The sequence below is a fragment of the Esox lucius genome, chromosome 16 (assembly GCF_011004845.1).
Source record: "Esox lucius isolate fEsoLuc1 chromosome 16, fEsoLuc1.pri, whole genome shotgun sequence".
Taxonomy (NCBI): Eukaryota; Metazoa; Chordata; class Actinopteri; order Esociformes; family Esocidae; genus Esox; species Esox lucius.
This window is the reverse complement of record NC_047584.1, coordinates 23,379,622-23,406,234: the sequence shown is the minus strand read 5'-3', so window position 1 is coordinate 23,406,234 and position 26,613 is coordinate 23,379,622. Positions and strand designations below refer to the sequence as shown.

General features: G+C 43.9%; 1 protein-coding gene across 6 annotated transcripts in view; it reads left to right on the top strand.

Moving 5' to 3' along the window:
* lrch1 (leucine-rich repeats and calponin homology (CH) domain containing 1) overlaps positions 1-25,944 on the top strand; it is a 58,764-nt gene extending 32,820 nt beyond the window's left edge. Inside the window, exons 7-20 of one of the 6 annotated variants that reach the window (XM_010880046.5) lie at positions 551-638; positions 1,702-1,807; positions 3,122-3,249; positions 4,080-4,147; positions 4,944-5,024; positions 7,505-7,582; positions 8,258-8,300; positions 8,945-9,061; positions 10,458-10,527; positions 11,760-11,876; positions 19,486-19,595; positions 19,702-19,839; positions 19,934-20,011; positions 23,744-25,944. In XM_010880046.5, the coding sequence (XP_010878348.1) occupies positions 551-638; positions 1,702-1,807; positions 3,122-3,249; positions 4,080-4,147; positions 4,944-5,024; positions 7,505-7,582; positions 8,258-8,300; positions 8,945-9,061; positions 10,458-10,527; positions 11,760-11,876; positions 19,486-19,595; positions 19,702-19,839; positions 19,934-20,011; positions 23,744-23,857 (1,336 nt within the window). In that variant the 3' untranslated portion in view covers positions 23,858-25,944. Of the gene's footprint in view, positions 1-550; positions 639-1,701; positions 1,808-3,121; positions 3,250-4,079; positions 4,148-4,943; positions 5,025-7,504; positions 7,583-8,257; positions 8,301-8,944; positions 9,062-10,457; positions 10,528-11,759; positions 11,877-19,485; positions 19,596-19,701; positions 19,840-19,933; positions 20,012-21,711; positions 23,495-23,743 lie in introns of those variants that run through there. The other 5 variants (XM_010880042.5, XM_010880048.5, XM_010880043.5 and 2 more) reach the window with 5 other exon arrangements.
* The last annotated feature ends 669 nt before the right edge of the window (positions 25,945-26,613 follow it).

Here is a 26,613-nt window from a genome sequence, read left to right as displayed (position 1 = left end):
AGTAGAAGGATTCAACACACAGCCTGATGTGTCAGTAGAAGTGCAGTTTGATGGACTCTCATCGTTGATATGCTGAATGAGTGTAATGATTGAGAAGGGTGGTCAGAATTGGATGGATATGGAAACAGAAGTGGGCAGCAGAATGCCATATGCCTCACATTGAAAAGCGCCCAAGGGATGCGAATTTAGGTGGCCTAGAAACTTCAAGACGTCTTTGTGTGTGTGTGTGTGTGTGTGTGAGAGAGAGAGAGAAAGGGTTTCTCACAGCATATCACCATTCTGTTGTCTCAAGACTCAATTAGTGGATCACTTCCCTGGAAGCTTGTGTGTGTGGGTTCTGAGAGAGAGAGAGTGTGTGAGTGTATGAGAGTGTGTTAGAGAGCAAGAGAAGAGTGACAGAGCCTTACCGAGCGTTTAGACTCTGCTGTCTTTGTCGCTCCCTCCTCCACATCCCTGTTTCTCTCCTGACCCTGGCTGTCCCTTAATAATCCCTCTCTCTTTTTAACACCTAACCTCTCACCTCTCACCCCTCACCTCTCTCCCCTCTCAGCTCAGAGGACATTGACCAGACTAAGAAACAGGACACTGACTCAGGAGTTGGCAGCGACAACGGGGACAAAAGACTGTCTGCCACCGAGGTAGGATGAGGGGTTTTGTGCGTGTGTGTGTGAGTGTGCATGTGCGTGTGTGTACTGAATGTGTGTGTGCTCACCCACCTGCACGTGCATACTTGTGCTTTTGCATGCTTGGATGTAAAAATGCGTTTCCAGTGTATCCATTCTCAAACAAAAAACTAATGTTTCTTTGAGTAGTAACATGAATGGTGAGAAATGTACTTCACCCCTGCCTGCCGATGTTGAATAGTCCGCTTTGTAGTCATCAGTAGTCATGTTTTCAAAGCTGTTCTGATTGTCTTCTAAGAGCGGAGCATTCTGTTTATTTCCCCTACCTTTTGGTTCTTTGTCTGTCTTGTTTTTCTCATTTTCAATAGCTTGATGACTGTTGACTTCACTGTGTTTTGTGATAGTAACTACTTTCAAAAGAAGTGAATTATATTGACAGTTTCATGTTTTATTATGGTATGTGTTGTTGAAGAGTATTTGTGCAGCAGTGTTTTACTTTGATGCCAGAAAAATATCAGGATGTTTTTATTTTTGGCTCAGTAAAAGTGAAGAAGGGGACCTCATGCCAAACCATTCTGTAAATATAGTACATGTTGTTTTTCTGGTGTGTTGGTTGGGGGGTGGGGGGTTATGGATATCCCTGCTGAGAGATTAACAAAAACGTCTGGTGCTGAACTATTTACTTGTATTACTGATTTTGACAGTTCAGTTTTTTTTTTGGTTCAGCTCTTCTTGCTAATGACCACAATTAAGTAAGCTCCACATGCCAACCCATTGTGCTATTTTTCGGGGAATCCAAATATGCAGGTTTTTATGTGCCGGGTGAACTCCTGGTAGAGGACGATGCTCCCACGATCACAACCCCCACCCCACGCCGGTCAGCGCTGAGCCATTTTGTACCACCCATTGTGTTATGACAGGATAAGAGCCCTGCGCTGCGCTTCCTCTGTGTCCCCATATTTGTCTGATTCTCACAGAAATACTGTGGCAGTGTAGCAGAGGGGCTTTGCCTGTCTGTTGGTAACAACACACGTGTCTACTGACGGTTTTTGGTGATTGAGCTTTGTGGTTGTTTCAGCCATCAGACGAGGACAGCCTGAGTCTGAATGTCCCCATGTCCCACATCACCGAGGAGGAGGGGCTGAGTAAAGACGACTCCAGTGAACACATCAGCGCTCTGACAGGTAACCCCTCCCTGATGGGCCGACAGACATACAGACAAAACTGAATGTTTCCTGTGCTCTCTGTGCGGACATCTCAACCCCAGTCTCTCGAGTAAATGTCAGCCCTTGAAAACAGACCTGAAAGGGAGACAAGATCAACCAGCAGGGTGGCCTGAGTGTGGCAACGTGTCTGCCTGTCAGGAGGCCAGACATCCTCAGGTTGGGATAACACAGTAGCCCAGTCCAGATAGAGATTGTAAAGAGACCTCTGTTTATGATAGGCCCCCATCTACCACCATAGGAAACTGGGGATAGAGACATTGTCGCTTTCTGTTGCTCCGAAGACAGGAAGCGGGATGACAGTGTTTTTTTTCTTTTCTGGAACCTTCATGGTGTCTGGGAGTTTTTCCCCTGGTTTGTTGTTTTTGAGAAAGATGTAGCAGTGGGGGGGGGGGGGGGGGTGTTGACCCTGGCTTATCTCCAAGGTACTGTGTGAGTGTGTGCGTGTGTGTATGTGTGCGCGTATAGGACAAGACAAAACAGAACAGGATGCAAAGATATACAACAGGAAGCTGTGTCAGCACATACAGGGAAGAGTCTGAGAAAGGGGTCAAGAGGTGGGGCGGGGGTCCCTGGACTGTGTAGGAATGACGTTGAAAGGGAACGTGGCGAGAGAGTGACACGCAAGTCTAACATGCATGTGTTCCTGGGAGTGACGTTCCTGGGAGTGACGTTCCTGGGAGTGACGTTCCTGGGAGTGACGTTCCTGGGAGTGACGTTCCTGGGAGTGACGGGATCAGTCAGGCTGACTCAGATAACAGGAGTTTGGGTTCTGTCGGCCCGGTAATGGATTGGAAGACAGCGGCGTTTACCGAATCTGCCATAGCGCAGATTCCAGTGGTACCTGTTACCTCAACATAGAGCTATCAGAGTATCTGGGCTGCTACTCAGGGATTCTCTGAAGACCTTCATTCCCAGACCGGAGGAGGGTTTTTTAATAGACCACCTCAATCAGGTCAGAGAGAGACAGAGGGAGAGAGAGAGAGATGGCGATGGAGAGGGAGAATAAACAGCTTCTCTGTAGGTTTCTAGGCCACAAGTTAGAGACCTACAGCAGCACTAAGAAAATGATGACAATATAATGATGTATGCTTTGCTTTAATGTGGAGTGCAGACGATATGTTTTCACAGTTAGTGAATCGCTTCCCTGGAGTGATCCACTAATTGTTTGACTATCCATCCAACAAGCACGGCATCAAAATTCTTCAAGTAAATGCTTTTAAACCTGTGACATTATTTCTACTGACTTTTGACCCTGATGTGTGTGGCCTGTAGCGGACCCACTCGGGGACGAGGTGCGACTGATAGAGGAGAGCCCCACGGAGGCGCTGAAGGACCTGAAGGAACAGTTGAGCTTCAGAAACTCGTCTGCCCTCAGCAATCGCTTCGTCAGCTACATCAAGGCAAGGGTTCCGTGTCTCACAAACACACAAAAAGAGCCGGTTTAAAGTTACTTCGACAAGACAACATGCTGAATTTGCATATTTTACCATAAGGGTTTAACTCTCTCCTTTAATGACTTATTAACTGACTTTTCTCACAGAGAACCCGGGTAGAACCCGGGTAGAACATTACGGACTCCAGCAGCGACTATTGTTCCTACCGGCACCCTTATACACACTGCTGCTTGCCATCCATTAAGGCTGCCTGTACTGTGAAATATTCATGGGGGAGAGGCCCAACTTTAAATATTCAAAGAGTTGATGTTAGTAACATGAGCTAATGACTCTGTAATGGAGTGTGAACCTTCAGTGATCATAATCATTGGGTGAAAGATAATATATTGCCCCATGAGTCATCTCAGTTGGACAATGTGGATGGTGTGATGACGTGGAGTGTCCATGTTCACTATTTCCGGTATTGTCCTTCTTCAACTCCCTTTTCTTCTCTCTTGTTCTCTTGCTCCCCCTCCCTCCCTCCCTCCCTCCCTGTCTGTCTGTCTGTCTCTTTCTCCCTGGTCCTCGCCCCCTTCCTATGTGACATTGAGTGGGTGGTCTCATCCCCCCGCGCCATGTGAACTGTGTCAGCAGATCCTTCAAGGAGGGGTGGGAGGGGACTGGCCAGCTTCGCTCGCTCGCTCGCTCTGAGAAAGTGTAGTGATGGTAATATTGAAGCACAGCCAGCTGCTGACTGGTCCCCTGGATCACGTGACCTGACTGCAGCTGGTGCTGATGTCGCCGGGCTGTCTAGATGTGTGTGTAACTTGGTGCGTGTGTTGCTTTCCCTTGCACAGGGTCGGTCGTCAGACTACGACGAGCCCCTCAGGATAGAAGAAGACGCACACTGGGCCTCGGAACAGACGTGAGTATCCACCCATGTGTGTTTCATCCATCCATCTGTTTCCGCTCCCTCCATCCATTGGTCTGTTATCCCTCATCCATCTATGTTTCATTCCTCTGTGATCTGTTTCATTCCTCTGTGATCTGTGTTTAATTTCTCTGTGATCTGTGTGATCATGTTCTTGGTCTCCATCCATGTGTCATCAATTTGTCCATCTGTTTAATCCCTCCATCGTCCTAGCTTTCTTTTTCTCTTTCTTGTTTATTTGTTTTAGATGGTTTGTCACTGTGTCCGTGTGTTTGTGTCCACTGTCTCCCTGTACCTCTCTGCTATGAGGGAATCGTTTTCACTTCAGTATAATCTATGCTTTCGAGGACAGTAGTCCTTACCTATCTGTATTCAAGTGTATTAATTTACACTGTCAGCACAATTGTAGGCTATAGTAAGAAATGTTTGTGGTTTTTGAGAAGTTTTGCTCCTTCCTGACTTGTTCTTGGCTCTTCAATACTGTGGTTGCTGTTGCTGTTCATAGATGAAAGATAGACACATGCTCTCAAATAGTGTCTGTGGTCCAAAAATTTCAAAATCTGTTCTTTATTTAAAAAGACCATCACCATACAATGTTCTTGCCACAGCAAAGCAATGTCTGTTCTGCTACATATCACATTATGCAGTTTGGTTGTGTCTCTGATATCTGTACCAGGGCAACGTTAAGTGTGTATTTACATTATCTTTTCATGCGTATCATATTCAAAATCATTTATTTTGATGTGGCATTGATCTGAAGACGTCTCCATTGCCTTTTCCTGTCCCATAGGCCAAAGGTCACAGAAGGAACGCATATTGTCATGATCAACCAGTTGAAGGAGGCTGTGGAGCTACTACAAGATCCTACCAGGTGGGGACTATGAGGGCACCGTAATGCTGATCAGAACTGCTTTGAGCTGGTTGAAGTAACAGTACACCGTTTTCACATTTACTATGACGCTGGCCTGTGATGGTTTTGGTGGCGGCCCATCAGTGTGCTTTTATCTGACAGATTGGACCTTGTCATGACCGTCGTTATCATACTTGTTATTATAAGCAGGAGATCTCTACATAGCCATTGGAAAGTTAAATACAAAACTTTCCAGTAATGTTATCCCTTTTAAGTCAGAGGTTAGATTCCTGACGAAAACAAGTAGCCTAGATCCTCAGTGTCAGCAGATGGCTGATAATCATATGTAGATAGACGGAGTCAAAGCCTCCCACAGAGTCCACTGCTAACTACGTAGAATATATTATCCACCCTGTGTTATCTAACCATATTTCCGGTCAGGGGTGTGAGAAGTTGCTGGTGACATTTTTTCAATGTAGCTACGACAATGTCTTTATGTAATTTGGGTCCGAGTCGGTTCATTGGCACTCATACAGTGCTGGATGCTGATCCCTCTTGCTCTGCATGTATATGGTAGCAGAAATGTGTCAGTCTTGCTCTATGAACATGCATTATAACAGAGCCCTTTCTGTGTGTGCGGACATTGCAGCACAATGACGAGGCTCCATGTTGGTGTCAAGGGTGTTCTAATGGAGCAGCTGCTAAAAATGCTTAAGAAGGCTACTTCTGGACTATCAGCTAAAACAATGTTTGTCATCTCAAATCAAGTTCATTGTACTTAGGAACAACCATTTTTACCAATGAAAAGTCTCTTTAGATATATTTTGCTACAGCATACACACACCTAAAGGATTATTAGGAACACCTGTTCAATTTCTCATTAATGCAATTATCTAATCAACCAATCACATGGCAGTTGCTTCAATGCATTTAGGGGTGTGGTCCTGGTCAAGACAATCTCCTGATCTCCAAACTGAATGTCAGAATGGGAAAGAAAGGTGATTTAAGCAATTTTGAGCATGGCATGGTTGTTGGTGCCAGACGGGCCGGTCTGAGTATTTCACAATCTGCTCAGTTACTGGGATTTTCACGCACAACCATTTCTAGGGTTTACAAAGAATGGTGTGAAAAGGGAAAAACATCCAGTATGCGGCAGTCCTGTGGGCGAAAATGCCTTGTTGATGCTAGAGGTCAGAGGAGAATGGGCCGACTGATTCAAGCTGATAGAAGAGCAACTGAAATAACCACTTATTACAACCGAGGTATGCAGCAAAGCATTTGTGAAGCCACAACACGCACAACCTTGAGGCAGATGGGCTACAACAGCAGAAGACCCCACCGGGTACCACTCATCTCCACTACAAATAGGAAAAAGAGGCAACAATTTGCACGAGCTCACCAAAATTGGACAGTTGAAGACTGGAAGAATGTTGCCTGGTCTGATGAGTCTCGATTTCTGTTGAGACATTCAGATGGTAGAGTCAGAATTTGGCGTAAACAGAATGACAACATCGATCCATCATGCCTTGTTATTACTGTGCAGGTGGTGGTGGTGTAATGGTGTGGGGGATGTTTTCTTGGCACACTTTAGGCCCCTTTGTGCCAATAGGGCATCGTTTAAATGCCACGGCCTACCTGAGCATTGTTTCTGACCATGTCCATCCCTTTATGACCACCATGTACCCATCCTCTGATGGCTACTTCCAGCAGGATAATGCACCATGTCACAAAGCTTGAATCATTTCAAATTGGTTTCTTGAACATGACAATGAGTTCACTGTACTGAAATGGCCCCCACAGTCACCAGATCTCAACCCAATAGAGCATCTTTGGGATGTGGTGGAACGGGAGCTTCGTGCCCTGGATGTGCATCCCACAAATCTCCATCAACTGCAAGATGCTATCCTATCAATATGGGCCAACATTTCTAAAGAATGCTTTCAGCACCTTGTTGAATCAATGCCACATAGAATTAAGGCAGATCTGAAGGCGAAAGGGGGTCAAACACAGTATTAGTATGGTGTTCCTATTAATCCTTTAGGTGAGTGTATGTTGATAACTGCTAGCGTCCTAGGTAACACATGCTATATCCAATATACATTTTACGAAATATGAACGCAGTGACATTTTAAGCAGTAATCGAAAAAACATTGTAGGAGCTTGAGAGCCGAAACAGTCTATTTAAAAAAATAAATATATATATATATATATTGTATGTAGAGGTTACATGGGGCAGATGGGATGGCCAGCTTGTCTGTCAATGTGATGCCTGCATTCACTCCTGACGTCAGAGGTTTGTACTGAACCGGTGCAGGCCTGGAATGACCCCAGGGATCAAAGAAGGTGAAACACTCATCAGGTGTTTAAACTGTGACGCTTGTTAGTGAGCGCGCTAACTGTAGGACGCGCTGGACAGCATCTTCTGCCGAAAGTCATACGGGTTCGGGTACAGTTCTTCAACCCCACCGACATCCTCTCACCCTTTATCTCTGTGTTCTCAGAGTGAATATGGAGACGGAGGACCTGTCTGGAGTTCAACTCTACCCTGTTGAGATGGTCATGGTGGAGGAGTCTATCAAGTAAGTCTGTGTGCGTTATGTGCTTTTGTGTTAGGGAGCGGCACTGTTAGTCGAATATTCGAATAACCAAAATTAAGTTGGTATTTGAGTTCTTGTGTGTGTGTGTGTGTATTTTATTCATACATTTTTTCGGTAGAAATCAGTAGCTCTGCACATGGTTTTTCTAAATACTATTAAAAGACTGATTTGGCTACGCAACACTACTTAAAGTTGGGCTGTGGAATCTAAAGGCTGTTGGGAGTGCAGAAAATGGTGAGTTAAGCAAATAGCTTATAGCTGGCTAGCTTAGCTAACTAGTGTCTCTAGACTTCTCCATCCAATAAACTCAGTGTTGTGTTGATACATTTTGGCGTCTAGTTTTGTAGCTGACTTATGCGAGTGTGTAACTCTTCTTCGTGCGAGTGTACAGCACTTCCTGTGCGCTCGCTCTTTTCTCACACAAACGGCCGTTGAGTTGGATTAGAACGACACCCACACCTTCACTCTTTATGTAGTAGCACCCTTGTTGTATCTGTATTTAAAAAAAAAATTGAAACATGCAAGGCCAGTTGCGGGTAACCGAATACTATTAGAATAATAAGAAATACTATTCAGATAATTACGCTGTGTCCATTGCGCATCCCTACTTTGTGTGTGTGTATATGTCTTAACCTTTATGTCTCTCCCTCACTGTAGTGGCCAAGAAAGTGACGACAGTGAAGGACAAACCACACCGAAGGTGAGACCTCTTTCATATAGGAGTCACACGTAGTCTCACTTCAACACGTATACACCTACAAGCATAGTTTTACCGCGAACACGTGTCTTTTTACCGCGAACCCGCGTCTTTTTTACCGCGAACACGCGGCTTTTTACTGCGAACACTTGTCTTTTTTCTGCGTATATCAAAGGATGTAAAAGGCTCTGAAACTAACTGTGTTAATAAAAACCCCTCTACTGGGTTAGTGTGAAATTGGTGACCCTTTGAACAAGCACCCCCCTTCATATTCCACTGATGTCATCTCACGTCGCCTGTAAAAGAGCTCTGCTGCTCGTTGGTAGTTTAATGCTGTTAAGATGACTTGGGAGTTTTATTCCAGTACAAGCGTGCCTCCCAGGCCCGGCATCAGGATCAAATGACTGAGGGGGCATGTTTTATAAATGAGGGGGCATATACCATTTGCAGTGTTTATGGGGAAACAAAACTGCGGGGGCACAGATTTTATCTGGAGGGGCAATGCCCCCTTTTGCCCCCACCCCCCCCGTGGCGCCGGGCCTGGTGTCTCCTTTGTAGAGTATATGGATTTCTGGTCAAACTTCTATTGGTGTAGTAGATGTACAAAGTAGATGTACAAATAAGTTCCCCCGGTTGGTATGTTCTAGTGGGACACACCCGCTGGAGGCTTTGAGTTCCAGAAGAAGCGAGAGTTCATTCTAGAGAGGGCCAGGCTGGAAGCCCAGCTTGCATGCCAACAGTATGAGAGACATATGTCAAACCAGGTAACCCTTGTTACAAGCCATGGGTGGCCACGCCCCCTCAGGCTTACCAGCCAATCCCTGCCTCCGACTTCCTTCATCCTGTGTCATTGTTTGTGTGTAGTCATGTCATGCTCTTAACCACTGGTTCCAAGTCAGTTTTTGTGTGAAGTTTTTCATAGTTCAGAAGAAGGCTGTAGTAAGGGTAGCTGATCTTATATGTGGTTAAGGGCATTAGAGGGGAAATCCTAACTCAAGATCTGTGTGTAACCTGAGGTTTGACTTAGATGCATGAATGTATGAATGTTTACTTGGATCTCAAGTTAGGATTCAGCCCCATGTGAACAGTAGATTCTGTGTTTGCTGGTGTGACCTCTCTCCTGTTAACTAGCCAACCCATGACCTTCTCAGATCTGTATGTCGTTTTGCATGTAATTCTTATTATTATTCCTTTCAATTATTTGAGGCCTGTTCTTTTGTGCTGTGTCTGTGTTGATGTTGTCTGTTTTGGGATTTTGTTGTGTGTAGCTATAGTTACAAGTATGTGAAGCTGACCAATAATTAACAACCATGACAATTTGAACCTGTTCCAAGTCTGTGTCAGTACCCTAGTAACTGTAGCACAGAGTCTCCAGCTAATGATTGGTCGTATACTTCAAAGCAAGAGACAGGGATTGGCTCACTCACTGGTCCTAAACAAATGCTTTTGAACTTTAACATTACAATTTTAATGTCTTTATAAAAGCTCTAGCCAGAGGGCAGTGAAAACAAAGCAGCACCAAAGGAGGCAGAACAGCACGAAACAGTAGAAGAACAGACTTTGTTGTTTGCCCATTCTTTTAACATCTTGCGCTAGCGCTGTCATACACGAACGCAGACTCACTCAAGCCTGTTATTGGGGACAGGACAGGACTACTGCATTTGGGGCCCCACATCTACCCCCTCGCCCGCAGCAAGGCCCTGGACAGGGCACACATTCAAGACTTGCCACCACTTGAAGAGAGCGCTGCCACCGCGTATTAAACTCATGTACAGTACCAGGCTACACAACCATAGCAACAGTGACCTCAGCCAAGTTGAAGCAATACAGATATTATCTATATACGGTCAGGTTTTTTGACAAATTTAAACTAGAGGACATCTAGCCATAACAGTCAATCTGCCTGAGGATCATAGATAAAGGGATAGGGTGAATCGCGTTCTTGGCAAGCCAGCTCTGTGGTCATCGTTGCTACCCTGTATAGGAAGCTCAGATCCAAAGTATATGAAAGCAATGCACATGCAGAGGTCAGAAACACATTCAGCAGCAGTGTTGTCCCCAGTTAACCCAGTCCACCTGTGTAATGTGTTGTGTAACTGCACTTTCTGGACAAGACGGTCCCTAACCTATGTGTTTGTACTCCCATTGACTCTCCACCAGGGAGAAGACCGATTTCCAGGCAGCGGTTCCACTTTTACACCCCCTCCCTTTGGGCTGAAACCCCGCTCGGGTGAGTTCAGCCTGGGCATAGCACGCTATGGGTGGGGGGCCTGTGTTATGTCAATGACCTGATTCAGCTTATCAACCAGCTAGTTTTTAGAATTGGTGTTGAACTGAAATAAATGATGGTAGCTTTCCAAGAACAGGTTATGAGAGCCCTGTGCTGTACACCAGGGATCAGTGGTCCAGCCTTACATCCATACTCCAAAAGAAAACATGGACCTCAATCCCCTCAGCTCTGTTTCTCCCCCAAACTCAGAATCCTCCCACATCCTTGATCCTGCTACTTACAGCATTATCCCAAGTAATAAAGGGGTTAAGCACCTTTCAGTACCATTTAACTGTCATTCCCTTCCAAATAATTTACCTCAGAGTAGCGGGCCCACGAAGTCACAACTTCTAATGAAGCACCCAGTACCTCCTTAAAACCCACTGTCCCCAAGTCCCTTTAAAGCGGCTGCATTTGGGTTATGCCGTAGAGGCTACCAGCCATGGCCTGACAAACAAAAAAATCACCTCCTGCAATGTTCCTGTAACGGCTGTTCGAGTGCTATGTGTTTGCTGGGAAGACGTGAATGTGAGTGCCTGCATCCAAACCTGAGGGACTGTGGAGGACATTGAATTTTTTTGACTGATAAAATCAAGTTCCCTTAAGAGCTGAACCACAGGAAATACGTGCCTCATGGTCAGATTTCTTTGGATTCAGGCTCACTGAAACGGCTCTACCTTCTGATGTATGCGCTTCTATAGGTAGAGCTAGCATCCGTCCAGCTATTTGCTAAGTGCTATAGGATACTAGATTGTGATATGTACTGTTGCTTTACCTACTAACGTTAATGGCATGTCATGAAATGTGTATTGTTAAATGGCACTAATATTTTTTTTATATTTTATATTTTGTTTTGTTCTGTTTTTTCATGGCTTCTCCTTTGTCACTTCCTTTCCTCTTTCCTCCTCTCCTTCACTTCCTTTAAATTTTTGGCCAACTACCGCATGACCTCACGCTGGTTTTCACACCAATCACATCCCTTTTGTTACCCAACCTGCCTTTGTATTCGATTATCAATGGTTGCTGCCTGTTTCATTTCCTTCCCTTTTAAAATGCATAACTGATTTTCCTCAACTTTCTCTGGTGTCTTGTGTTTCGGGGTGGTTTTGGAATGGACCTGTGTTGTTCTCTTCGGCCCCGCCCCCTGCACCACGGTCCCGCCCCACCCTGTCCTTCACCCTCTCTAACTTTAGCCCCTGCCTCACTGCCCTGCTCGCCCCCACCCTGTCTCCGCCCCCTCCTTACACAGGCTCTGTCCGTCCATAAAGACACTCCCCCTAGACCAGGCGATGGAGGCATGCACAGCAGTGGTAGGTCACTCCTCCCAACTTATCAGCCAGTTGGAAGGTCTCAGAAAAAGCGTGACAGTGTCAGATGTTTGCAAACAATATGTATCTGTGTGACTATTATTTCATTTTCACCCACTCTACTCTCACACCCCTACATTTTTCTACATATCTTCTCTCTCCTAATCTCGTACTTTCTACCATGCTCTATCTGGGATCTTTCCTCTCATCCTTCTATCCTCTTTCTATGACCTTTGTGGTCACATCTGAGCCTCAGACCACATGGAATACATACAGTGGATATAAAAAGTCTACACACCCCTGTTAAAATGCCAGGTTCTTGTGATGTGAAACAGTGCGTCAAAGATAAATCACGTCAGAACATTTTCAACGTTTAATGTGACCTATAACGTGAACAATTCATTTGAAAAACAAACTGAAATCTTTGAGAATTTAAAAAAAAAAAGAACACAATAACCTGGTTGTATAAGTGTGCACACCCTTAAACTAATACTTTGTTGAAGCACCTTTTGATTTTATTACAGGACTCTTTTTGGGTAGGAGTCTATTAGCATGGCACATCTTGTCAAGGCAATTTCCTCCACCATGACTTAGGCCCTGGGTTCCAGCTAAAGAAAAACAGCCCCAAAGCATGGTGCTGCCACCACTGTTGGTATGGTGTTCTTTGGGTGATGTGCAGTGTTGTTTTTGCTTCAAACATACCTTTTGGAATTATGACCAAAAAGTTCAACCTTGGTTTCATCAGACCATAACACGTTTTCCAACATGCTTTTGGGGGACTTGCTGATGTTTGTTTTTGCAAACTTCAGCCGTGCTTGGATGTTTTTCTTTGTAAGAAAAGGCTTCCATCTTGCCACCCTACCCCAAAGCCCATTCATATGAAGAATACGGGAGATTGTTGTCACATGTAGCACACAGCCAGTACTTGCCAGAAATTCCTGTAGTTCCTTTAATGTTGCTTTAGTCCTCTTGGAAACCTCCCTGACCAGTTTTCGTCTAGTCTTTTCATCAATTTTGGAGGGGCGTCCAGTTCTTGGTAATGTCTCTGTTGTGCCATATTTTCTCCACTTGATGATGATTAATTCATCATCACACAAGAACAGGTTAATTCTGAACACAGCCACATCCCCAGTTATAAGAGGGTGTGCACACTTATGCAACCAGGTTATTGTAAGGTTTTATTTTGTCATTTTCCCCCCTCAAAGATTTCAGTTTGTTTTTCAATTGAATTGTTCACATTATAGGTCACATTAAAAGTGGAAAAAGTTCTGGCATGATTTATCTTTGACATCACAAAAACCTGGCATTTTAACAGGGGTGTGTAGACTTTTGTATATATCCACTGTATATCCACTGTATGGGAGCAGAGCTCTGCTTTCTGAGGTCTAGTGGGTCATTAGAGAGCTTCCACACTTAACGCACTCTTCTTCCTTCTTCGTATTTCCATTCCTTTGTCTGTTCTCATGTTGACAAGTGTGCTATGTATGTATGTGTGTGTGTGTATGTATGTGTGTGTGTGTGTGTGTGTGTAGTGTGCTGTGTTATGGTGGTGGAAACTTAGTTAAATTATGTCTGCACATCACTGCATCAATGTGGTCTGAGACATTGGAAGGAGGTCTGCTGTACAGGTCCAAGCCCACCCAACAACACAACACAGGACACTACCACACTGTATCTGACAGAGAGAACATGTTCATTCCTGGTGCAGACATCGGCCCAGGGTGTCTCAGCGTGTTCCTTCCTGGTACAACCACAGTGTAGACACTTGCTTGGCGCTGGTCTCTCTTCTGTTGCCTGTTCCACTCTCTATGGCTCGTGGTATTTTTCATTTTATATTTTAACTGTTAGAGATAATGGTCTCACTGGGGATATCCCACCTCTGCCAGGATGGAAACAGAAAGCACTTATTTCCCCCCCGGGCAACTTATGTTACATGATTGTTCTTGGGGTGCACTTTTATGAAATCAGCTTGATGTCAAAGTCAACATAAACCTTTTATTTGTTTTACTCTTGTTGCTAATGATAATTATATTTTATTTATAGAATACTTTTAATTTGACACAAGATCTCAAGTCTTTCATCAGTGTAATGGGGCAAATGTAGAATGTCAAAATATTGACACGCAGAAACAGTGGCCTGAAGCACTGAATGTCCTACTAGTCAGAACAGTGGGGATTACTTAATAATTTGTCAGTGAATCACCATTAAACTTGAAATGCCTCAGGGAGGTGACATCACTTGTAACCAGTCACAAGTATCTGACCTAATCAACAGTGAGGTTACAGAACCTGAGCTGAAGGCACCATAACAAATCAAAGTGTGTCTAATGTCACACCACATATGTAAGGGCTTTCTTATCTATGGGTGACACCAGCAAGGATTGGTTACACAGCATGTTTGTTGCAGCTAATGACCTTTGAGTCATTAGAGAAAATGCCAGCTGCTGCTCTGACTGACTAGGAACCAGGATTGGAGACTTCCTCTCCAATATAGGATTTCCGTCTGGGGTAGAACCCTTCTGGTGCTGCCAGAAAATGTTGAACTGGAGTTGTTGTTGAACTGGAGTTGTTGTTGAACTGGAGTTGTTGTTGAACTGGAGTTGCTGTTGAACTGGAGTTGCTGTTGAACTGGAGTTGCTGTTGAACTGGAGTTGTTGTTGAACTGGAGTTGTTGTTGAACTGGAGTTGCTGTTGACTGTACATGTACTAAATGTATATCTCTCTTTCTCTGTCTCTCGTATTTCAACATCTATATACCTGTCTCATATGTCTCACACACATATAGCCTTGTATTTATATCCTTGTGGGGACAAAAAAATCCATGTTCCCTTATCAATCAATCAATCAATCAAAATGTATTTATAAAGCGCTTTTTACAACAGCAGTTGTCACAAAGTGCTTTACAGAGACACCCGGCCTTAAACCCCAAGGAGCAAACAACAGTAGTGTTGAATTTCAGTGGCTAGGAAAAACTCCCTAAGAAGGTCGAATTTTAGGAAGAAACCTAGAGAGGACCCAGGCTCAGAGGGGTGACCAGTCCTCTTCTGGCTGTGCTGGGTGAGATATTAAGAGTCCAATTGGAATAATAAATACATTTCTCTTGGCTAAATCCAGAGTATATTTGATTTTAGACTAGGTCAGAAGTATGACCAGGTGGACAAGGACAGGAACAGCAACGGTCCCCCCAAACCAGGTAATCCGCAGGTGTGGACCAGGACCTCATCTCCTTCTAAAATTTAAAATTGGAGGAAACTGAGAAAAGTTAGTAGTACATCACAGAGAGAAATAGTATCGTAACTATAACCTTAACATCAGTGACCTAACATTTATGCCTTAACATAATCATCTAACATTATTGCCTAAGCCTAACTTATAACGCCTAAACCTAAGTTATCCCAGTTGTAACACAAAACCGAATTGTAAGTTTGACACTGAAACTAACCCCTCCCCTTGAGCTGCCAAATGTCATAATCCGATCTGAGATTAAAATACACGCACGCACACACACACACACACACACCCTAGCCAACTATGCTTTTTTAGAGGAGATGCTATCTATTGCTCTGGAAGGCTGTAGAAAGAGAGGTAGAGTTTAGCAGGAAAGGGCCATGGAGATTAAGTGTTTCTGCTCCACTGAAGCTAAATGGACCTTGGGAGAGTTGGCTTTCCCCCGGAGACCTTGTGGAGGTACTCTGCCCTGTAATTACCCCACCAGTCCTCACCCCTTTTAATATCCCCCCTTTAGTCTCTTCCCTTCACCCTGACCCCTGACCCTGTCAGTTCATCCCTCTGGAAGAGAGGAGAAAGGAAATGCCAACATGCATGCCAAGACTTAGTCAGGACCTGACAGGGCATCTCCCAAACAGATTATCTCACAGATTCTCTCTGAAGAACGAGAATGGAACATTTTATACTGGAGCCAGACAGTAGCTCTGACTTCCTGTTTTTGGTCTTTCTGGCCTTAATTTGCATATTTACTGTAACACATTTGTTTTTCTAACTATGAAGTTCACATAGGATTACACGTTTCTCTTTCCCTTCTCTTTCTCTCTGTCACATTGAGCTAATGCAGTCTGGTCAGCAGGATGAAGAATGTGATCGGCCCACTGTTCTTTGTCCCCAGATTGCATTTCATTTGTCAGAACATTTGGCCGTTCTGAAGGTCGTCCATGTTTGTCTGAGAGGCTCCATCCTGAATCCCCCTAGGAAAGCGAAACAAGAGAGTAAGAGATTGGGAGGGAGAGAAAGTGATGAAGCAATGAAAACTGAAATGTAGACAGACAGCAGTCGTAGACTGAGGAAAAAGAGGAGGAGAGACCTGAACTAAGGTTGATAAGCCTTGGGGTGTGTGACTGTGAGGTGAATTCAGACTGACAGACTTCCTAGTCTGTCTGAGAATGAATGGTATACACAGTGAATGGTGACCGGGTCACGGCTTCGGACCGTTTTTAAAAAATATGCATCCATGGCACCTCTGGTTGTTTAGACTAGACTGAACAGGGCTGAACTGTGCCAGTTAACTGAGAAACCCATATGGAGGTTCAGAGGCTGGCTGGCTCATTTTCAGAGTGCATTGAGACAATGTCAAATGTGCTATGGGACTGCAATCTATTATTATTATTATTAATTATAATAATAATTATTATTATTATTGGGCAACAACTACAGAGACTGTTTGATTTATTTTTATTAGATTTATTTAATGGAGCAATGGTATATTGCCACTTTTAGTTTGGGGAGCACAAAAGAAGAACTAAATTACCAATTAAATAAAAGACAGATTCCTATTGAATATGCTCGTCACTATTACAATGTCTGCCTAACCACGCCCAAACATAGTCTGTTGTCTCAATAACATGTGTTATCTTTAATGTCTTTCAACACCACGTTAGCCATTTAAAATAAGCCATCAATACTGTGAGGGATTCCTCCCATCTTTGGAGCCATACCTTCGGGTATCAAGAAAGTCACTCCAGGGTCTCCATGGCTACACTCTGCACCCATTACAGGCTCTTGCTGTGTCATTGCTGCGGGACTAGGTTGTCGAGAGGTAAATTATTCTGTGTCTTTCTGTTTCCAAAGCTGCCCAGATGGTCTGCTTGTCTGAGCATTAATGATGGGGAGGGAGTGATGGAAAGAAAGATGCTGTAGATATGTACAGTATAGCACAGTCCTGGTACAGCCTTGTCTGTACGGTATAGCACAGTCCTGGTACAGCCTTGTCTGTACGGTATAGCACAGACCTGGTATAGCCTTGTCTGTACGGTATAACACAGTCCTGGTACAGCCTTGTCTGTACGGTATAGCACAGACCTGGTATAGCCTTGTCTGTACGGTATAGCACAGTCCTGGTACAGCCTTGTCTGTACGGTATAGCACAGTCCTGGTACAGCCTTGTCTGTACGGTATAGCACAGTCCTGGCACAGCCTTGTCTGAACGGTATAGCACAGTCCTGGTACAGCCTTGTCTGTACGGTATAGCACAGTCCTGGCACAGCCTTGTCTGTACGGTATAGCACAGTCCTGGCACAGCCATGTCTGTACGGTATAGCACAGTCCTGGCACAGCCTTGTCTGTACAGTATAGCACAGTCCTGGTACAGCCTCGTCTGTACGGTATAGCACAGTCCTGGCACAGACTTGTATGTACGGTATAGCACAGTCCTGGCACAGCCTTGTCTGTACGGTATAGCACAGTCCAGGTACAGTCTTGTCTGTATAGTATAGCACAATCCTGGTAGAGCCTTGTCTGTACAGTATAGCACAGACCTGGTACAGCCTTGTCTGTACGGTATATCACAGACCTGTTAAAGCCTTGTCTGAATGGTATAGCACAGACCTGGTACATCCTTCCAGCATGTTATGAGAGTCTGCTATGTCTGTGACTGAGCTTTCAAAAATTGTCTTAAATGAGGCAATTGCTGAACCTCTATGGACCAACCAACATGTCAGTATGGACCTCTAGGGACTAACCAGCCTGTCAGTATGGACCTCTAGGGACTAACCAGCCTGTCAGTATGGACCTCTAGGGACTAACCAGCCTGTCAGTATGGACCTCTAGGGACTAACCAGCCTGTCAGTATAGACCTCTAAGGACTAACCAGCCTGTCAGTATGGACCTCTAGGGACTAACCAGCCTGTCAGTATGGACCTCTAGGGACTAACCAGCCTGTCAGTATGGACCTCTAGGGACTAACCAGCCTGTCAGTATGGACCTCTAGAAACTAATAACCAGCCTATCAGAGAGAACAAGAGAAGAACAGAAGGAAAGAAAGGGACTAATAATTTTGTAATGAATGATATGTCTGCTTCATCATTGTTTGGCCATCTTTAAGATGAGTCTCTGGGTCTTAAAGAAACACTTCCCTGTTGTCAGGAGCCACCCACTAACAGTGAAGTGGGATTGAGTTCTTGCTATAAATGGCTATATGTGTTATTCCCATCTTGTCTCGCCAGTGTTGGGGTAGCTTGAATAGTATTAGAGTGAATTAGGTATGTTTTCCCTCCGTTTGTGTTTCCAGTAATCTATGTGATGATTTCCTCTCTGTGCCCCCATCTCATTCTGTCGCGGTATCTTTGTATGAAACTAATTTCCCAATCAAATAACATTCACACTCTATAATAGTCAACATCCGGTTCTCTGTACGACGATAGGGGAGTGTTATCATTGTCTCTGGCAATCCATCTCTACCAGCTCTGATCGTTGTCAGCCAGGCATGCTTCTGACTGAGGCCTCTGTGTGTTTATCCGTTACTTCCTAGGGAGACAGACCCTCAGCGAGCCATTGCCCCGTGTGAGATGGTCAGATATAGCCCATGTCATTATGGCCCAGTTTAAATACTTTGAAATGCATTCTCCTTTCCTTGGGTAAAAGAGCCGATCGGCGATGACACTTGGGCTCCCCCGTGTGGTCTTAATGAATATGTTCCAGAACACAGAGCTGCTGTATGTGTTGTTAAGTGTGGCGTGACACTAAGCTCTACAGGGTTGCTGTTACGCGGGTTTTGATAAGAATAGAGGCCGCTGATCATGTAAATGATTCACTCCTGTGTTGTAACATGCTGTTCTGTAGAGTGTGAGGTCAGAGGCCAAGCTTGTTCAAAACACCCCGCCCACACACTTTTAAAAGACGCCGTTACATTGCTTCGGCATTGTTATGCTTGAATTGCTGATTTGAGATCGTGAACATTGCAAGAACTCATCACTCTTAAGAACTCCTAAGAACTCATCAAATGTAGGCATGGAAGGCATGCTATTTAGTCTATTAGTATGCAGGACTAGCTAAGTGAAATTCCTTTAGGCAATCAAATATTCTGCATTCACTCTCCAGTGCAGATGACTGTGCCTCCATGACAATGAAGGCAAACCAGCTCAAGTCCAGCTTTGCATCTCCACGGGTGGATTTGAATAAGTAGTTATGCCAGTGTACAGTAGCTAGGCATCCTTTTGTGAGTGATCTCTATGTCCGTGTATTTTGTCATGTGTGTGCAGGCTACATACAGACCCTTTGAAGGGCGCTAAGTGCATGCTTGCATGTGGGTGGGATGTGTGTGTTTCAACTTGGTCACGGCCAGTTGCTGAGCACCTGGTCTAACTGCAGGGTGTTCTCCACAGTGTTCCTGAGGACCCACAAGAGCCTGGAGTCCGTGGACCCTCAGTTCACCATGAGGAGGAAGATGGAACAGTTGAGAGAAGAGCTGGAGCTGATGGAACAGCTCAGAGAGGTGGGGGACCTGTTCTTTCTCGCTGCCTTGGATTATTACCTTTACCGTGCTGGGGGTGTTAGGGTTTCTTTTGACCCATTGTTGCCCTCCCTCTCTGTCGATCCAGAGCATAGAGAGCAGATTGAAGGTGGCTCTTCCTGAAGACCTAGGCTCCTCCCTCATGGATGGGGTGGTACTCTGCCATTTAGCCAATCACATTCGCCCACGCTCTGTGGCAAGCATCCATGTGCCCTCGCCTGCCGTGGTAAGTGTGATGAGGGGTTGAAAGGGGGGATTGGGTGATCATCTGTGTTATCGTCTGTTGCGGTTGGTGTTTGACCATGTGTGTGACCCGTTAGCCCAAACTCAGCATGGCCAAGTGTCGGAGGAACGTGGAGAACTTCCTGGATGCCTGCAGGAAGATGGGTGTTCCCGAGGTGAGACCCCTCCCTCCCGTCTGCTGCGTAGTAAATAGTGGCATTTCACTGATCCTAAATCAGCAGCTATTTTAGATTCACCTGAGTTAGATTTTAACTGAGGTAAAGTGATGCTCGATCTGTTTCGGTTTGTAGAACCGTTAATAGTCTGGTTGTAATCTAGCTTTGGGTGAGCTGATTGGGGATCACTGATGCTCTAAGCCTGTAATGCAAGTAGGTCCTACACACCAAAAGACCCTATTACAGAGGCGTTGTGCTAGTGCTGGGATGAAACTTGACCATTTCACAAGTTAACAATATCTTTAGTTTACACTAACGTATTTCACATTGGGGACAACCCTACAGAGCAAAGAGTTTGATCCCAGAACTGGTAAATCTAGCCAATCACCTTGCCCCATCCCCATCCCCCATCCCTCTCACCTGAGAGAGAAGGTTATGACAGTAGCTGCATCATCATCGTCATTCCACTGGACTATGCTGGCATCATTGCTATCCATCATGGCTTTGAGCTAATTTGCACTGCTACCAAATTACTGTTGGTGCCAAATGGAAAAGGAGCTTGTGTGCTCTCATTCCTGCAGAACACCACTGCAGAAATGGTATGTTCTTTACTTGACTGAAAAGTGTTCCATGGGTATGATAGCTTAGGACTTACTACACGTGTCTGTGTGTTAGAATCCAATTATCCCAGTGACCCTGGTGACTTATTGTTTAATGGCTCCTTTAGTAAATATAACCACCGTTTGTTGTCAGTATTACAGTGACTCTATGTGAACGTACCCTGGTTTAGTAAGCCCTGAAGGGATGTAGTTTAACTCAGTTATTTTCTCTCACTACGAGAACAAAAGCTTCCTTCTTGTCACTGCATTTAACTAGCCTTTAGGTCCGGAACCGAATGCACAGTAGCACAGTTACCAAGTGAGGGCCTGTCTGATACGTCCTGGTTGCTTCCTTAGACCCCCTGCTTGCTAGCTGTTGCTAGTCAGTCTCTGCTTGTATAGCCTGGCCCGAGCCGGCCTGTAATCCTGCTGCTGACACTACTGCTGCTTGACTGGCTGAAATGTTGCTACCTGGCTGAAAGAGGAGAGCTGTGCTGGATCGAAAGGTAATGCTAGCAACTGCAGCTGCATGTGAGGGTGTAGCTGGCCAACAGCACCCGCATCCTCATGGCTTCTAATTCTCTACACCCCAGCACACCATGCTTTCTGAGAGAGCCAGGGTTCAGTCTTAGGTTTGTAAATGTAGTTATTCAGACTCTCTCAAAAAGCAGCGTTGGATGCTGCCTTGGTAACCCACACCTGCCTAGTTCTGAGCAGAAACATACATATTGACCCTTGACCTCTACTCCCACCGGTTAACTTCCTGCATGGTTTCTCTCTGTCCATCATTCTCTCTCATTGCATTTTCGTCCCTTATTATATGTGTTTGACACATCTTCTTTCTTTGCGCTATTTCCTCTCTTGTGTTGTTCTTTGTTCATATTTCTCCATCTGGCTGTTTCTTTTCTTCATTCTCAAAATCCCTTGATGTTACTCATGTGACCCCTTTGCTTTTATCCACCTGTGTCATGCTTTTCCCTACTTTTGCATTTTTCTCCATTCATTCCTTCAACTGCTTTCTATCTTCCAACCCTCCTCCATTTATCTTCCTTTACCTTCCTTCTCCTCAATCTCCTCCTCGTCCACTTCTCCGGGCCTCAGTCGTCCCTCTGCTCAGCATATGACATCATCCAGTGTCACCTGCGGCCGATCCGTGTCACCGTGTGCGCCCTGGTTGCCACGGAGACCCCCAGAGAGGGGAGGGACTCAGACAGCCAAGTGGAGGGCCAAAACCCAAGCCCTGCCCCCGAGGCTTCTACACAGGTCGCCCAGGCTCCACCCCCTGCCTGGCAGCCCTGGGACCTGATTGGTTCGAGCCTGGTACATGTGTTCTGTCTCCTCCTGCTGTTTGTGGCTTACAGCTGGAGCGAGCGGACATAACGCCATGAGTCAATATCCTGTCAAAGCCTACCTTACTCCCACCCCTGCCTCTCGCATGAGTCAACGCCTCTTCGTCGGGCAATCCTCCTCCTCTTTTTCTTCAATCTCTTGTTTCTGTGCTTTTCTCCTCTATTCAGGAAAATTGCTGACTGTCTCTCTTACTCACACAAACACACACAAACACATACAAACACACAGAGCAGTGTCTTTCTTGCACTCTTGCAGATGTGCACCATTAAACTCCCAATAAATACCAACTTACAACTAACTTGCAAAATAGCACGGAGCTTGTACACAACAAGTAACAAGGGTTACCTAAAATCTCTTAACTCTTTGGTATATGTGTCAAGTCACGCTTGTCATGTAACTAGACTGCTAGTTGTTATGCCCTCCGAATTCACAGACACGTTGTATGGAGTCAGTTATGCCCTAGCATTAGTAGGGTTTCTCTGTCAACATGGTTCTTGAAGCTTTTTGTCGCTGTGGTCGCTTTCTTTAAGACGGCGTCAGTATATTGCAAGTACGGTATAATGATTTTTTTTTTTTTACCTGTATGTCTTTTCAAAGGAAATAACACAGCTCAGTAGTAATGCTGTCCATTGTCTGTAAATTCCCCTAATAAGCACACCACATGGCTAGACTGTGAAATGCCACTATAACACATTTTCATTAAATGAAGCTCAGTGACATTACTAAACCACTCAAGCATTTACATTCAGGTCATTTAGCAGACGCTCGTATCCAGGGCAACCTTAAGTAGTGTGTACATTTCCATACATTCATACTGGCCCTGTGTCGGAAATGTACCCACAGCGTTCCTGGTTCAAATCTATTTTCAAACCTCTAGAAGATGCGTTGGATGAAAGCGTACATTACTAGTGGACCGACCCGGTGCGAAGGATCCATCATTTCTAAACATGTAACCGATTTGCACATGCTGGATTACAGACGTGGCTAATCTGGGGGTCTTTACTAAAGGGCTAGTGAAAACTATGTGTTACAGGTATGTTTACACATACTCTGAACTGTACGTGGTGTCATGGTGCTGCTAGTGGTAGACCACATTAAGAGACAGAATGAACAATGTGCACACAGTTTACATATAATTATATACAAATGGTGGTCAGCATACTAGATGAGGTGAACAGTACCTGAAGCTCAATTCTGTGAGACCTTTGATATTGTTTGAGGGCAGAGGTGCTGCTACTCCCCATTGATGTGTATGTACTCAACACAAAGCAATGAGATTTAACCTTCTTTTCAAATTTAATTCAAGCCATAGATGTAGTATCCACATTTTTCATTTAACTCCGCTGACATTTTAGCATATTCGCTGTTGTCAAGTAAACCTTACCAGCCGACTACAGTTGGTACGCCATTCTGATGCTATTAGTTCTGTGTTTTTAACCTGAGTGTGCTGATTTTAAAGGACCTAGTGAGGCTTTTAATGACGTGTTTATCTGATGGTGTGAGTGGAACTGGTAATAAATGCAGTTTTGGGTTATCTCCCTCTTCTATTCTATTTCTGTGTTGCTGTTCCCTGATGTCCAAGCCAGGTATAGTCAGTCTTCACATAAGTTATCCAATATAGGTCCACACCCCTCAGGAGTACGTTCACTTATCACTAGAGTAGTATTTAGGGGTGTTTTTGATTTACTCGTGTTGTTTTTGCTGCCTCCTCGTCGTCTGTCTCTACTTCTTTCCCACTCTCTTCTCCCCCACCCTCTCTTCCTGCTTCTGTGGACCTCCTCAGGATAAGCTGTGTCTGCCTCATCACATACTAGAAGAGAAGGGTATGGTCAAAGTGAGCATGACGGTCCAGGCGCTGGTGGATGAGACTTCAACCAAGCAGGCCCTCTTCACGTGAGAGGAAGGAAACCTCCTCACTCGCCCAACACCAACACAGCACTCAGTTCAGGTTTCGTTTCAAGTGAAAGAACGGCTGACATTGTACCTCCTGAATTGGTCTTTTCCAAGGGACTGTAGTCTTCCTTTTATTACGACCACGTTTTGAGGTTACACATTAATGCGCAAAGTGCCCTGAAAATACATTAGTGGGATGTACCAATGCGGATGACATATGCATAGAAAACCGGTGCGTCCACGATGATGGTTTTTAATTATTACAGGAGTGCCCTGATGGTTTGTGGGAGCATTCAGCAAACATGGACACTCCAGTAGCATGAATCCTGGTCACAACATCTTCCAGCATACCACACTGCACATTTGACTCAGCATTTTACTGACAGCCATCTTCCAGCCATCTATTCCAAAGGCTAGGAATATTTAGTACCCTTAGTAACAACAATAATACCTGAGACACTAAACCACAAACACTCTCACAAAGCTCGGTCTCCGCTAAAGCTTCCCTATTTAAAGATATTTATAATGAAAATGGCCATGTTGTACACATTTAAAAGAATCCCAAATATTTTTCTCTAATAGGTAATATATTTTAGGTATTGTACTGTATATTGTATGATGTTCTACTTTGAATTGATCTCACATTACATTTGTAGGTGGTTGATGTGTTGACCTAAGACTATAGGAACTTGTTGGTTTTTGAATTGGGAGCTTTGGGTATGTAACTCAGGGTAGGTGTGGGTATTCTGCACTGTCATTCTTCATTCTGTAAACTGCTTCGGTCTGGTGTTTCTACACAAACACACACACACACTTCTGTACTATTAAGTACCGGAAATCCTCACAGAAATAGTAACATATGAAAATTCCAGAAAAATTAGGACAGTTGTTTGTTTTAGGGTTTAGATTTGGTTTAGGTTTATGGTCTCGCAGATTAAGAGTCTGATTTTAAAAGGGAAAACCTTTGACCCAAAGTCCTCACAAGTATAGTACAATAATGGCTGTTTTATAGTGACAGAGACAAGAGAAATAGAATGAAAAGTGAGAAGGGGGATGGGCTTGTGTGTCCACATAATATAATAAATAACTCCTCAAAGGTTGTGGGTATATGCTGACCATGGTAGATCTATGTACCTGAGATGTATTCACTGAAATAAAGACATTGTGACTATATTACAAGGACAGTGTTAGCAGAATATGGAAAGTAGATGCGTGAGTGCCCAATATCATACCACTACAAAAGCTAAAAATTACAAAATAAGGGTGTGTTGGCTTTTAATTGTACATACATGAATTTAATACAGCTTGGTATCCAAAGCTAAAGCCTTAACAGTAAAATCAGTTTTTCACTGGATAGATTTGACAGTTGCCAACAACAGCTTTTTTTCCAGAGCTGCTTGTGAATTTAGTAAGGTTTTTGTATATTAGGTTTGTTTTATTCCAATAATTTAAGTCTTAAGGTGTATTGTAGGTATTTATCAGAATGGGTGATGTCAAACTGTTATGTGATGAGGGTTTTTGCAGTTGGATTCTATTTTTTGAAAATATTGTACTATTATATTTGACAGCATTACTAATAGTTGTTTGGATACTTGTAATTTGTATGGGAGTTAATAAGCCACACTCCTTAGGCAAGGGAAACAATTTCTAGGAATCAGAATAGTGAGGTCAATTACAGTAATACCATTTATACTGTATATATAATGAAGGTAATATTATGTATATAATACAGTATTGTGCATATACTTTTGCACAGTAATCCTACCTTAATATCAATTAGATTAATATTAATTTGTTTCCACCTAGCTAAAAAGAACTACTCAGGCACCAATATATGACTACCAGTACACCAGTTCTACATTACCTTACACGTTTTCTGATGAAAGACAAGGGACTTAAGGAGAAAATGAGGGTAGGCTGTTATTTTCCTGAGGAATTATTAGTTTAGAAATGTAAAGGAGGGATAATTCACCCAAAATACAAAATGGTACCATTGGTGTCCTTACCCTGTAAGCGGTCTATTGACTAAATATGATGGGAATATGCGCTTTGGTTTAGTTTCCCTGGCATTTTTTTCTTAATGCTAGCATTTTAGCATTTGTGGCACAAATACCATCCACATCCAGAGATCTGTAATAGTATTTTTTTATTTGTGAAACAAATACTAATTATGTAATGGTACTAATAAGCTATTTTCCACACAATCATAAGAGCCTTTGTTGAGCCTCACAATACATTTTAGATCCTTTTGGACAATTTGGATGATGAGACATGTTGATAAACTGTAGGTCTCTGGACAACAGTGCCCGCAAACTAAACCATAGCATGGGTTCCTGTCAAACCTGGTCCATAAACTGCTTACAGATTAAATATATCAATGTGCTATTTTGTTATTTTGAGTGAACTATCCTTTTAACACAAAAAGATAATTACTTTTTTCATTAGTGAGTGAATCTAAGCCTTTAGAAGTGGCTTTGTGGCTGTCTACTGGCCTGAAATGATCTGCACTTTAAAAATGTTTTTATAGTTTTGTTTTGGCAACTGACAAATCAGAGCATTAAATAAATCTAAATATTGCATATTATGAAATTAATTTGAGCTATACAAATGTTGGGGGTTTTCTCACAAGATTTTTTTTTTTAACTGCTGTGTAAAGCAGTATTCTTTTCTACGATTTTCTGTACATAGTCCTGAAAGTTAGTACTCCACAGTTTTGTACTTTTATGATGGGAGGACATTTATTCTGAGGTTTCTTTCTTC